The sequence below is a fragment of the Chroicocephalus ridibundus genome, chromosome 2 (genome assembly GCF_963924245.1).
Source record: "Chroicocephalus ridibundus chromosome 2, bChrRid1.1, whole genome shotgun sequence".
Lineage (NCBI taxonomy): Eukaryota > Metazoa > Chordata > Aves > Charadriiformes > Laridae > Chroicocephalus > Chroicocephalus ridibundus.
The window spans coordinates 15,154,668-15,169,693 of record NC_086285.1 but is presented as its reverse complement, the minus strand read 5'-3'; the positions used below and the strand labels follow the sequence as shown (position 1 = coordinate 15,169,693).

Here is a 15,026-nt window from a genome sequence, read left to right as displayed (position 1 = left end):
GCTCATGTGTAATCTCGCATAAATGCCTGCATTAAGTACAAGAGAATGTCTATCTGGAGATCAAAAGAATGTAAGAGAACTAAGGTTGAGATAGCCACACTGGGAGAGCAAGAAAATGATAAAAAATTATGTGCTATTTTTAGGAGCACGCTTTCAAGTGGATGCAGGCATATAAGAGTTGTGACAAATTGGTAGTGGTGTGGAATTTGGGAGCAAGTAAATTCAATGGAATTTAGCCTTGATAGAGAAAATAGCATTCATAGAAGTTTGTATAAGCTGTGATAGATACGAGTCTTTAAGCTGGTAAATGTTTCTTAGGACTGGTTTGGTTTTGGTGTGTTTTTTGTTGTTACATCAAGGAATATGTTCCTCTGCGAAGTTGTTTTGTAATCTTGACCATTTAAAACACTCCGGCCTAGGCATAATTTGTATACATCAGCTGCAATATCTACTTTTTTTAATCACATCTAATGCTAGAAACCCATCTATCTACAAAGGGTTGCATATTTGTTTTATAATATTCAATTCTTCTATAATTGCACATAACAAGCTGTCTTCCTGTGCTTAGCAATGGCTTTGGGGCATGGTGGGAAGAAACCAATGGTAAATTGGTAACTCCTGACTTCTTGTGTACAAAGTTTTCCAGCTGCTTTATCTGTTTTAATCCAAAAGCAGCCCTCAGAAAGAATCCCAAAGCTGTGTTGATGCAGATGACTGCTATGCCAAAAAGTGTGAAGAACGATAGAAAAGTGGGCCTCAAAGATGGATTTTGTTTTACAATAGCTGCTTCAGTATGTAAACTTGGTCTTATTAAACAGAATGAAGAAATCTGTGTATACCATTGGATAATCATGGATGGTTTTGTGCTGTTCTTTCTTTCATTACAGATTTGAACATGGAATTCAATCCATCAGATCATCCTCGGGCCAGTACGATATTTCTCAGTAAATCACAAACAGATGGTAGGTTACTGAATTTATTACAGTTATTTGCTATCGCAGTTATTTCTAAACCCTTTGTTAGAGTGCATGTGATAGTCTTTTAACATATAATTCCCCTCCCCAAAAAAGAGGCTTTTATAGGCATCATGTTAGAGTTGAAAGAAGTCACACCTTTAGTTAATTATTTTGTCAGACCAGTAGTAGAAGTTACAGGTTTGAGTCCTGTCGTATCCTGAAATTGCAAATTCCAAGTGATTGTTGTATCAGAACTACAAATATAGCTAAAACTTAATATCGTTATATTTTTAAAATATTTTCCCTAAATCAAAAATTTTCTGTGTAACTGTTGTTTTTTTTTTAAACTCTGAACATTAGGCCAAGCTTCTGGGAAATGTATGAGGACTATTTTCTTGAGAAAATGCCAGTTTACGTTAGCTAAGAAGACAGTCCAGAGCTTCCTCTGATATAGCTGATACTGTAAATGAGCTCAGTACTAGATTTTAATAACAAAACAAGTCCCATCTGACCCAAACTTTCTCTCTTCTTCTCTTATTATGGATTTGATATGATCATGTATTTGTCTGGAGTGGTTTTTTTAATTCGTAGACAAAATTGTCCCTCTGGAATTACATCTGTTAATAGAAGCCACTTATTGTGGCTTTTCCATTCCCTGGACATGTATGACATGTTGTTTTAGAAGATGAATAATCGATGCAAAACACATTATTTTCTACCAAGGCTTTCAAAGTAGTTTCTACATTGTAATTCTGACTGTTCAGTATGAATTCTTTGTCCTTCGTTCTGCTGCCTATAAATGCCATTTTTGATTTACATAGTAAATTGCAGTGTCAAGCACATCACTTAAAAATAATATAGTTTTCACTTAGTGTATATTTTTTGCTAGTTTTTGAGCATGACTAGAACAAAGAGGATATACATTTAGGCCCTAATTGAAGAGTTGATTATGTGAGTACATCTTTTGCCCTTCAGATTGTCCTCTGAATTCAGCCCTGGTTCTGTCAACGCCTTGTTATGTGGTTATGGATTTGATTTACCATTCTAATCTGGTTTCGTAGTCTGTAAAATGAATATGATAATATTTCCGTAGTACATTGTGTTATGAAGATTGATGTCTGCTTTACGGTGTTTTTATAGTGTTTTGAGACTGTATAATCCCACATGGATGCTACCTGTTTCTTGTTACAGCTTGTTGAAAGAAAGGACAAAAAAAATCCCAAGTCCAACAACTAAAATTTTGACCTGATGATTATTCTTACTTGCAGTAATAGTGGTTAATTTATTGCAGTATGGAGTTAACTGTAAGCATTTTTTAAAATGAGTCTCCACCAATGATAGAGTTGGTCTATGAAACTTTGTTCTAGTTTAAGTAATACGAAGAGCATATTTTTGAGTGAGAACAATGAATTTAGTGAAACATAGAAATGTTATCAACAGGAATGTAAGATCTGTTCGGCTATTCTTGATCATGGTGGAAAAAATCCAAAGGCTATTTTACTTGTACAAAATAAAAAGATTCTGCAAACATTTATCTGCTGATGTATTGCCAAGAACAATCCCATTCTGGTGGGACAACTCACAGTAGTAAGCATTTTGCTTGGCTGTACTTTGAGCCTGTTGTGGAATCAAGTGAGCTATAGGAGTTACCACACTATTCAAGGATGTTGCCTAGCACCAAAATGCAATAAAATGCTTTTTAAGGGGAAAATATAAGGGTTTTTTAGGGTGTTGTAGGGTTGTATTCTGACAGCCTGCTGTGAAGCCTAGGGACCCCCAAGACTTCTTAAGACAATGTAGAAGGGTAGAGCTGAGCTGGCAATGTTGAAAACACCTAATGTGGGCACGTAACTACCTCTCTCCATTACTTGTATAGTACTGAGCTGTCAAACCTTCCTGTTGACTGTAACTGAAAATATTTCTGTAGATAAGACCTGCAGACATTTAAAATACCCGTATTGGAGAGTTGAGGGTCATCAGGACTCAAGGTTTCATCCAGGATCTGGCTGTGACTCTTGAGTGTACATCACGTGTTTGTACAGTGGGAAGTGGCCGAGTCCATCGTTACCTGCTAGAGGCACTTGGCAACGTTACCTTCAGGCAGTTCCACGTTTGGCTTTCTAGTAGCCCTGTACTCTTTCAGCCTCACTGGTAATCTTGTAGTACTGTCCTGGCGTGGGAGCTGTGCTTGAGCTGCTTCTGATCAACATGTGAGTGAAGAGCAACAAGCTGACTACCCCAAACCTAATGAGACAGGATCTGACATCTCTGGATATTATGTGGTCTGAATTTCCCATTGTTCTGTGAAGCTTGGATGCCAATACTAAGCACCTAAATATGGCCTCTCCCTCTTAGTCGGTAGTCTGAATGCATCCTTAGTTACCTGAGAGTTCAATGAATCTGTAGAAAAGTTGAAGACACAATAAATATTAATTCGATTCCTAACGAAAGTAGCTTTTCTAAATGTTTCCAGCTCTTTCTAGGTGCTGAATCTTACATGAATAATTCTCTCTGTTTAGAGAGCTAGTAAAAAATATCACTTTTTGTGTCTTTAACTTCTATGAGTGCTTTATGCAAGTTCTCCTTTGTTTGCTGAGTTCGGCCTGTAAGCAGGATGGTCTAGGTAACTGAAAAGCCGTGCACTATTTAGTGTGTGGTTGCGGTTAAGCCAGGGTTTCCAAACCTTAGCACGCCAATAATGTAACTTCCTTTCATTAAAATAGCAAGAGAGCAACGGTTGCTACTTCAGGGTGCTGGTAATGGTCTTTCCAGTAAGTGGGTTACAGCTGTCCCCCTCTCCTAACTTACATGAGGCTTTACACATTCAACGTAATGGCTGAATTTTGGACTGTCAGTGCAATGATGGGCTTCAGACAAAGAGGGTTTAGGAATTGTATTTATATAGTGGATAGAAGTGAAGGAAGCTGCACTTACTCTTTAATGTTAACTAAGACCGGTGTCCTGTCTTGCATAAAACAAAAAGAAATTATTTTAAAACACCAAAAATGTGAGACATTTTTATTGATGTAATCCTCAAGGATTTTGTCTTCGATCCCGATATGGGTAACATTAAGATAGTCTAAGAAATTGCACAGAGAAAGTTTCTATTACAGCTCAATGAAAAATACATACGTGTATGTTTGTGCGTATTTCCTCACTCCCTTTTATTTCAGGATAATATATTTTCCTACTATCGTGAAAGTTCAACGGTAACAGTTGAAAGTGCCTGCAGAAATAGGAACGGGTCATTGGCCTTAAAATGAGGAAAACTTAGGCAATTTGGCAGCATCTCAGTCTCCACTTGAGAAGTTCCATTCCAGCTTCCAGTTCTTAAAATATTGGAAAGAAAGTAGAAGTGTAATTGTTTAAACTGACTCTAAATGGATTCAGCTTCATTTCGTCAAACCCCCATGCTTGAAAGCCAAAAGCCTGGAGTTGCAGTTAGGGCTTTATGCTACAAAATTATATTATATAATTAATTATATGTTATAATAGGGTCTGGTCTGCTGAGGACCATAGTGTGCTGTGTGAGCAGTGCAAAGCGTCTTTGAACTGACTGAAGCCAAGTAATGGAATGACCACTTTAGAGTCATTTTAGCTTGGCAGAAGTGGCCTTTTGCCTTGTGCAATACTTGTCTTTCCCTTGTTTAAACGGAGAGTTGTGATCACAAAAGAGAGCGGTTATAGGTTTCCGCTGTGCCTGATTCCCCGCTGGCATGGATTCTGGAAAGAGTTGAGCCTTACACTGGGCCTGAGGGACAAAAGCAGAGTTGCCTTTATGTAGTCCCTCACCAGAGCATCCAGCCTGACCGAATTTCTGTTCTATTGGGGGAAATAGGGTAAAGGAGGTCAACGTGGTGCTTGGAAGAACGTGCAGCACAAGCAGTGCTTGAGCAGGGAGAAGTGAGGGGTGTGTCCAAATACATGGATATATTCTTCTGGAGAATGGAAATAGCAAATGGGAATGAGCTGCGAGTGTTCTTCCTGCTTTGGTAAATAGATGGTTGTACTTTCATGGGGAATTGAATAATGAATACAAGAGAAAATACAGAACAGAAGAACTAAGGTAGGGGGAAAATGGTGACTAAAATGGAATTTAGAGTGTATGTACAGGCTGTCTTTACAGGATTTTGTCCACAAGATCTTTGTATGTGGTATAATTATTTGTGATTAAACCACTGTTAAATACTTAATTGTGTTCAAAATGTCACAGTTCATAGGTGTTAATTTTCAGTTATGTACTCTTATTAGGTTTACATGCAGCTTATCAGAATTGTTTACTGCCTGTACGCAATAGTAGACAAATGCAATACTAGACAAATACTTTGGCTATTCTTAAAAGTGAGTATCTACCATCGTTTTGTTGTTTCCCTTTAGATTACTTATGTCCCTTGTTGGTGATAAATGCAGTGTGTGGAACTTAAGTGTAGTGCAGTGTTTTAGCAGGATTTCAAGCAGTTTAACTATTTACTAGACGATCAGAATTTTCCTGCTGTTCCTGTTTAATTCTGTTTGCAATGTCCGTAATCGTGGATCTGAGCATGTACTAAGTGACATGGCTAACATCTGTCATGTGTGATTCTCCTTTCTGCTCCCTGGGAGGAAAATTATGTAAGGATTTTTAAAAGTTTTTTCTTATTTTCTTTTCATTTTATGTCTGCATTAAACACAATTATTTCACGGTATTCACACATACAGCCTTGTTTATGTGAGATTGCTTGCTTATAAAAAATCACAAGTAATGGCTTCTCATCCAACAGGGAATGGACAGGCTATCCCACCATTATGAACACTCTTATTTTGCTAAGTGCATTGGGTTGCATAGCTTTTAAATCATGGTGCACCAAAGTGCGTTTAATCACTTACAGCATGAAACCATTATTATTTTAATCCTGCAGTTTGATTTATGTATTAGTTGCCTCCAGACTTGTATCCTAAATGCTGTGGTATTTTCACTGGAACAGAGCTCCACAGGCTCTCTATGGGGTGAGTTAATTGGGAAAGTGCTTAAAAAAAATTAAATAGAGTATATTTAATCGGCTGTAATAAGTGTTTGCCTTACAATTAAGACTCTATACATCTATCTCCCTTGCTGTTGCTGTTTACTTTCTGAATATTTTGGCTAATTGTGGCTTTGACTTGCAACCCTTGCTTGTGGTGACTGGTTCATCCTCACCAAAGTAAAATATTTCCATTGTTCTATCCGACACGAGTAACAGTTCCAGGCTCGCACCTGATCATTTATAGAAGGCAGAGGTGTAATGCATGTGGTTTCAAGGCTGCTCTATGGGAGTTGGCGCACAGTAAGCTATGATGAGAATTTGCTAACTCCATGGTGTAGCTAATTAGGTTTATACCTTTCATACCTGCAAGGTAGCATAGCCCACTTGGCAGCAAGGTACCTTGCACGAAGGCACTGGTGGCTCAGGAGTGCCCGCGCAGAGAACTGGTGAAGGATGGCTAATCCATTGCTAACTTGGACTGCAGCTTAATGCATATTAACTTTCCCATGCGGACCCAACGCCTGGTGAAGTACCCAACTGGATGAGAATTTTAATCCATCGCCACACTAGCGAGCATAAATGCCTCTATGCATACAGATATATGTTCCTTCTGTGTTTGATATATAAATATACTTGGTTAGTGCAAAAGCAATTATAACGTTGCACATAGATAGCCTCCTGTTCTTCTTTTTATTATAAATGGTATATAAGAAGCTTAATCGGGAAAAATAGTCATGTAATATTTCTATCATATTTTGTGTTTTTGCAGTGAGAGAAAAACGCAAGAGTCTCTATATAAACCACGTAAGTGAAAATGCCTCACTATGCAGCTTTCTCCTTGTTGTCTATATTATACAGTAAATAAGAGTTATCACACATGATTTCAATATTGTGAGAGGGTGCTGATGCTTCCGATGTCTGTTCTGCATCAGGATCCAGAAGTATAGGTCTCGGCTGTTGAGTTAGTGGAACAGATCTGTTGGTTTGAAGACAATATCATGCTCACAACCAGTATGTGTAGGTAACTGGTGTCTGGGACAAAGAGCTGCACACGTCAGTACGATTTTTAAAATAATTACAAAAACTCTCAAAACTTTAAATTACATTTGTATGCAAGTTTGCTTTGGCAGAGAGCTGCAGCATTTGATATTTACACAGAAGTTCTGAAGTGCCCGACCAGTGTTGATGGAATGTAAAGTGGATCGACGTGTGGTACCTGCTGAGTATGCAGATGGGGTTTTGATACGCTTGTGTACCCTGGGCATTTTTCAGATCAGTTCTCCTCTGAATCAAATTCTGGGTGAAGCTGAGAGCAAATCCCCTGTAGCTTGCTTTGGGTACGGGACCAGGCTCTTTGCCCCAGTTGGTATTGTTTGTACTACTGAAGCACCGGGAACCAGAGCTGTTCCCAGTGTGTTACGCCTTATGCTCAAATATCTTGAGTCACGCCTCAGTAAAATTGAAGAGGGAAAGAACTAATTGTCTCCCAATGGTATTTGCCTTTAGGGTGAAATGGGGAGAAGTTCTCAAACTTTTCTCTATCTGGAAATATAGGCCATAATTTCATGAAGCATTTTCGGGCCGGTACAGCTGCTGAAAGAAGCAGGTGTGGTTTATAGCCTCTGCATTCCTCTGTGCTGGGGCGAACGTTTGTGCAGCTCCAGGTAAACTGGATTGGGGCAGGAACGCAGGTAGATCCCGCACGGTGAAACGCTAAAATGGATCTGCTCCTAAATGTGATTCACTTCAGGACTTGCACCCGCAGAAAGGGAGGGAGGCAGGAATGAGCTGGGGAGTGGGGTGGGAGGGCAGGACCGCTTCATTTGTTGGCAGAACTGGTTTGTGCCGAGTGTTTCTGAAATTCCTGCCTGGCTTCAAATGCAAACTGAGATTTCAGTTTCCCAAGAGTTAAGCTTTTGAGAAGTTACGAGATACTGTGAGGCTTATAAAAGCCTTAAAGTTGGCCCCAATAGGTTAGCAGGTATTTTCAGTGCTTCTCACCTTCTGTTTGCCCGTAAAACATTTCCATTGTTTGCAGTGCATGTGAGGCTTGTTTGCAGTGCAGTTGTATTGTTATAAAATTACTTGTAAAGCTAATGCACTGGGTTCCTGTAAACTTAATAATGTGTGCTTGGTAACTTCCAGCGTGCTTTTTAGCCTCAAACTTGGAGGGTTCCATGCAAAAAAAAAAAATAATACTTAGACACTGCAAAGCAAGTGTCTATTAACGGAGTCTCTGTGACAGTCCACCATGTGTCATAGATGAAATTCTCTCATGTCCTGAATCTCTCCATGTCACGTAAAAGATGTGTTCTGTGTTAGGTGGACTACAAGGGGATTCCTCTGGTGGAGTGAACAAAGATGACTATTACAAATGCAGCTGGAAGTACACTATTTCAAACCCTCGTATAAAATATTTTTAGGCAATGCTGGACTTGTTGCAGAAAAGGGAAGGCTGACCATGTCACTGAGAAGCTGTGTCGTGGGGAGCTCAGTGCAGCAGCTTATGCAGTTGATACCCTAAGCACTATACCTCCTAATTCCTTTTTCTTTCAAGTATCATTCAAAGCACTGGCTAAGGGTGCAGCAACGTAAACTTCCCCCAGTAGTCTGGTTTACTGCTACCTTTAGTCTGACTTGTTTGTACTTATAAAGTACTTCTGAATTACAAAGCTAAAAATAGCTTTTATGAAGCTGAAGTCCTTACCATGGCGCCCTCTGTGTGTGTCCTTACAAGTCAGTGAAGTTTTTTAGCCAATACTCTTAGATAAGCTATATTTTCGAACAGGGCCTGTGATATTGAAGTTGTTACTTGAGCACACCCGTGAGTAACACACCTCCTAAATATTCAGTCTGCTAAAGCTGACGCACAAACTGGTGATCATTTTTGAAGTGGTTGCTGTGGCCTTTGACTGGGAACTGTGTTTAGCTTTGTAGGCTGCAGAGAACCATCATAATTTTCCTAGACCACCTTTTCTGAAGAAATTTGAGGGAATAGTTAAATTTAACAATTGTATGTGACAAACTATGGGTGGTATTTACGTGGTAAGTGAATGTATGATACACCTTATTGGTTGATCAGTTCTTTTCCACCATTTTTCAGTGTGTGCGAAGTGCATTTCTGACAGGAGCTATTGCTACTCATCTTTTTCCTTGTTGATGTGAAGTTCTGGGTCCCCACATCTGCTCTGGAGGAAGCAAGCTATAGGACATAAATTTTGAAATGTTGTTTTGTCTTTCTTTAACAACTCCTCACCATAACGTAGCACTCTTCTCTTTTGTGGTTTTTCCATGACATCATCTTTTTTTTTTTTTTTCTTTTCTAAGTCTTGTATACTTATTCTCCTCTTGTGACAAATAACCAAGACGAGCAACAAAATATTTTTATCCTTTTGTGCACTATCTTATTGGTTATTTTGCAGGCAGAGTTGAACATCTCCCATATGATCAGGCTGGCTGACTAGCAAGAGAAGTATCAAGAACTGTTGTACTTTTTCTTCTTTAGCCACTTGTCTAGTTCTGTGTAGTAATAGATGAGAACAGTAGTTTATACAGATACAGTTCCAAAATGTTATGTATGAAAAAAATAATGAATTAATATTGACTCTTTTTCATTTAAAAATGCACTTTCTCAGTATGATAGCAACAGTCTTTTCCTTTCTTGCTTGCCCTTGTTTGTAGAATATTTTAATTGGCTGAATAGCTTCCTTTCATCCTCAAATACAAGTAGCGGGTTCCCGCTTTGATTTATTGCACTTTGTCGAGGGCTGGCAGTTGCCACGTTTCAGATTCACCTTGTCAGTGGGTGTGATGGAAGAAGGCAGCAGCTGTTCTTTTTTTTGGGGGTAGGGAAGGCCAGGGGCAAGGGCTGAAAGTGGGGGGTGACAGGGGTGCTAGGGAGAAGCTGTCATCTCTCAGTTTTCCCACAGAGCCCAGGGAGACAGACGACTGGACAGGTTGGAGATGGTGCTGGATCCTTTGCACAACTTCCAGCATCCTTGTCAGTGCTGGAAGTTACCTACCTGCAGCGCACCTGGAGTGTTTGCTTTCTGCCAGCCTATTTTAATTTCTAAGCAGTTGCAGCAGACTCTACTTCCCTTTCCCGTTGAACTGGCAGTTGTTTTTTGTTGCGGCTTTAATGCTGCTTCAGTGTGCACTTGTCTTTTCTTTTAATCTGCTTAGTCAAGCTGCTGAGGGGGATAAAGATGCAGACGGAGATAGAGGCGTTTCCTTTTTCAGAGAGGAAAGATTGCATCAGTGTCTCTGCCTGTACGAGGAAAGCAAACAGGAAGACATGTTTTATGTATTTTGGGGGGGTGGGTGGAGAAAAAGTGATTTTTTTTTTTATTGTTATTGTTTGCAGTAGTTAGTTCTTTGTACTGGGTGATTATTTTTTTTTGCAGGGAAAAGGAGCAGGAAAGGGGAGGGAAAAGTTGTTTTCTCCATCAAGTTTTTCTAGCAATTTTCCCTTTCAGACAAGATGAAAATGCTCTGACAAAGTACTTTCTTCTCTTCTTGACAAGATATGCTCTTAAAATTGAATCTGTGTTTATGAGCAGTAATATCCAGTAAAAATAACAGATATTTTTTGAACATTGGAATATTTCTGAAGGAAGATAAAGGGAAGGAAAATGAAAGGAAGATAAAGGGAAATAATATCTCTCTTCTGCGTGTTTTTGTTTGTTTGTTTGTGTTTTTTTTTTTATTCTGGAGATCTTTCATCAGCTTTGTAGCAACAGCTTCCTTTCAGCATCGTCTTGTTTAGGGATCTGGACATGACTTCCGCCTGTCTACTACCCAGCAACTGGATGTTCAAATCCCAGCACACTAATACTGTTTTTATCATTCCAAGTAGAAGAACTAAAATCTGTGTATAGACCAAAATTTTTTCAGCATCCTGGGGAAAAGTTCCTGGGCATCATTCATGTCAGAACCCCGGTCCCTGTAAGTGACCCCGTAGTGATTCACATCAGGGGAAGCTTCTTCCCAGTGGCAGTCCTGCTGATGGGGACTAGCGGAGAACGGAGGGGTCTTTTGCTGTACATGGTGTGGCACGAGCAATTTCTGTGAGCCTTTTTGCATGCTTGAAATGATGTATGGTATTTGTTCCCGTGTAGCCCGCAAATTTTCCTGTCAGAGTGGATAAAAGAGACTGTTCCGCTTCCCTGTTGTAAAACTACTAGGCACGTGACTGGTAATCAAACACTTTCAGCTTGTGATTATAAGAGGTAAATATGGTGCATGCTGAAATGGGAACATAGTCTAAAAAGTGCTTTAATCCATGAAAAATGCAAAGCACGACATAAAATATGAAATGTTGTTTTTGTTAAGTGCCTAAGGCTGGCTGTTGTAGAGGTTTATAATTGCTGTCCAGATTCCTTATGATATTTTAATTAACATTCCTTACTCAAAGAGAAGAACAAGATAAACAGGAAGATAGATTAGAGGCTTCTCAGGTGCTCTTGAAGCTCTCCTAGGGATTGCTTAATCTGGTCTTTGCTCCTCTCCATTGCAAGATCACATAAAAACAGGTCTAGAGGGGGCCTTTATAGCCCATCTGGCCCATCTAGCAGAGTCCTTATACTGATGCCATTCTGAACAGATGCTGTTTAAGATGCTTTTTCAGGCTTCCAATGAGTTAGAATCAACAGGTTTTCTTTAACAGTTTATTTAAATTTACCATTTGAAATGTTTTTTTCCAGTCTTTCAAGCCACTTCTTTTCCTGTCCTTCAGGGTGAAGAATTTTACCTCTACTGTCAGCCTCGAGGCAATAAGTTATATGAAGTGGCAAACTTTTGTAGGGGGAGAAACAAAAAATAACTTTTAAGGTGGAACGAGAGCACACGGGAGAGTTATTTTACAAGGCTGCTGTATAACACTTGCTGTGCTGGGAGCCTAGTAAAGTCCCTCTGGTCAAATTGCACAACACTAGCAATTATACGCTATGTAAATACAAGCCTTTGAGCTGCTTTTAGTGTTCAAAGAAATATTTAATCTTTTCAGGTTTGTAAAAGAGGGTGCTTTATCAGTGCTTAAGTGGGGCCTGTGTGTGCAGCAGAACAGTTTACCAGTGGTTGCTGAGCCCCCGGGAGCTCTGTGGTACGCTGATGTAATTTGCTATAGTTGACGTGAGTAAGGACAAGCTTTGAGGGCCGAAAACTTGCAAGTACAGATCTGGTCTAAGGCATCAGTTTTGGACGTCATCAAACACTGGCGACACTAATCAACTGAGGACAAGGTGGAGTCATGTCGTAGACTGATGAGGAACAATGTGTATTACTTAAATTACTTAAGAGTGGTTGGACTGGATCTTTTTTTTAAATTGTAGATGTTGGCAGAGAAAGGTAAGCGTACAGTGGTGCAGGTTCCTATAGCTTTTGTTCAGGTGAGCGTACCCGTATCTAGCCACGAAATGTAGACAATTGTGCTGTAGTATCAAATTATGCAAGATGAAGATGCAGCTTTGCAGAGCCGTGCAGAGAATTGTGTTGCCTGGCTTGCTTGATTCTGGAAGCACTTTGTTGACCTGTAAAATCATGTTCCTGCTGTGAAAAATGTTGTCAGAACTAAATCATGTCCTGAAGCAATGGAAGATCCACAAGATAGGAACCTCCCTTTTCCAAGTCAGAAGCAGTCTTGGTATTTGTGTTCACTGTTGTAATTTGGCTTCGCATGTACTTTTACATGCCAGTTTTGCCTATTAGCATTTTGGCCAGCCTCTACTGCCTGGAAGCTAATGTGCATGTCTCCACGAACGGGTGCAAGCAGGCCTCAGTTTTTCCATGGGGGGAAATACTGTTTAATAGTACCTCTTAAAATCATGCAATAACTTACACCTGGTTTGATGGAAGAAGAGACAGAGCTATCATTATTTAGGACAGAGGCTGCAAATTATCTTTTGACGGACAAGTGCAAAAGAACACTGAAAAAGACTAAAGCTCCTCTGCCAAACTGGAAGCTGGCTGGCTGAAGGCCAGTTCTGGTGCAAAAACTGTGTGGCTTCATTAGGGAAGCGTTGCGCCCAAATGAACAAATCCTGCTGAGCAGGAGGGCAGAGTGCCATGCTGGTGTGGCTACAGAGCTGCCAGGACAGGGCTGGTGGGTACCCTTTCTGCTCCATTCTGAGTGCGGGGTTTGGTCAGTATGCACCTGTCCGTTAGGTGTTTCTACCCAAAACCATCCTGAAATGGCTATTTTAGCAAAGGAAATAGTAACACTCTACTACACTCTACTCTGCCCTTCTAATCCACTCTGGTGAGACCCCACCTGGAGTAGTGCATCCAGCTCTGGAGTCCTCAGCACAAGAAGGACATGGACCTGTTGGAACGGGTCCAGGGGAGGGCCATGAAGATGATCAGAGGCTGGAGCACCTCTCCTGTGAGGACAGGCTGAGAAGGTTGGGGTTGTCCAGCCTGGAGAAGAGAAGGCTCTGAGGACACCTTATAGCAGCCTTCCAGTACCTGAAGGGGGCCTACAGGAAAGATGGGGAGGGACTCTTGATCAGGGAGTGTAATGATAGGATGAGGGGTAACGGCCTCAAACTGAAAGAGAGTGGATTTAGATTAGGTATTAGGAAGAAATTATTTACTGTGAGGGTGGTGAGGCACTGGAACTGTGGCTGCCCCATCCCTGGAAGTGTTCAAGGCCAGGCTGGATGGGGCTTTGGGCAACCTGGTCTAGTGGCAGGGGGGTTGGAACTAGATGATCTTTAAGGTCCCTTCCAACCTGAACCATTCTGTGATTCTATGAACACTTTCCCTTTCCCCACAAATTTAGGTTTAATTTCTGAGTGATGCTAAAATGAAGGCTGAGAGAAATTCATCCTTTTGTGTGTTCTCATTGTGAATTGGTTAGAAATTTGTTGTGATTCCTTTCATAGCAGGTACATAGAAGCAGTTCTGCAGAGCTTGTGTGATTTTGATGGCAAACTAAGACATTCTATTTCTGATGAGATGTATTTTATGTAAGCTGCAAGTAAATCATATTGTTCAAACATCTTAAAACAAATGTGATTTGGAAAGTTGTAAAGTTTCAGGATGAAACTACGAGAAAAATAAAGGGGTGATATTTCCTTAGTACTAGCTCTGCAAGACAGAAGAACAGCTGTTTTTAAGAGCTAGAAACACCTGGCATTAAATTGAATCTTTATCTCTTAGAGCTTGTTCTGTGACACAGGTAAAAGCTTAGCAAGTTATGAAGCATTTTTTTCTGTTATACATCTTTTTTTGTAAAGAAAAAAATTCCACAAAACAGCTATTATGTGTTCATTGGAACCTATATTGCCAGTGTTTCTTAATGAACGTCTTTGGTTGAAATGAGAAAAATAACAACTGCTTCCGAAGTAAAGAGCTACGAATTCTCTCCACCAAAAGAAATCACAAAATGATAGAAGATAGTTCTAGAATTCATCTCAAGAGGCTGTTCAGTCTGGTTTCTTGCCTCAGAGAACCTAAGATATTCCTGGCATATGTTTGGTTTACCTCTTCTTTAAAACTTTCAATGATGGAGATTCTATCACTGCTTAAGTCACTCAAGCTATCCCTGCCATTAGAAAAAGGTGATAGTTTGGGGTGGGTATTTTTTTGCCATCTCTTCCTCTCATACTTCCATGTCCAATTTTAGTTTTCCCTAGTTCAATATAAGCCTGCTCTTTCTTATCCCATCCACAATGATCATGGAGAACAACATTCCCTTCTTTGGAACTCCCTTCAGCATGACTTAAGGCCAATATTGTTGCTCTGTTCCTGGAGAAAACCTCTCCAGTCTCAGTTTTTCCTTCTAAATTGGGGTTTTCAAACCTCTGATTAATCTTGCTGCTCTTTCCTCCTGACTCTCTGAAATCAGTTCATCTTTCTTGAAATACAGTGGTCAAAACTGGACATAAAATTCCAGCTGAGCAGAGTGGAAGGGTGCTCTACCCTGTTGTATACATCATAACTCTATAAGTCCTCTATTATGTTTTCCTTTTTGAATAAGAGAGTCCTTTGCAAGTTAATGTCAGCTGCAAATCCAGCTAAAAATACCTTGATTCTGGTGTCAAAGTTTTGCTCAATATTTTACATTGAG

General features: G+C 40.0%; 1 protein-coding gene across 4 annotated transcripts in view; it reads left to right on the top strand.

Moving 5' to 3' along the window:
* CCNY (cyclin Y) overlaps positions 1–15,026 on the top strand; it is a 129,768-nt gene that overhangs the window by 76,160 nt on the left and 38,582 nt on the right. For 2 of the 4 annotated variants that reach the window (XM_063324458.1, XM_063324459.1), the window contains 2 exons: positions 888–962; positions 6,729–6,763. In XM_063324458.1, coding sequence (XP_063180528.1) covers positions 888–962; positions 6,729–6,763 — 110 coding nt within the window. Of the gene's footprint in view, positions 1–887; positions 963–5,333; positions 5,568–6,728; positions 6,764–15,026 lie in introns of those variants that run through there. The other 2 variants (XM_063324460.1, XM_063324461.1) reach the window with 2 other exon arrangements.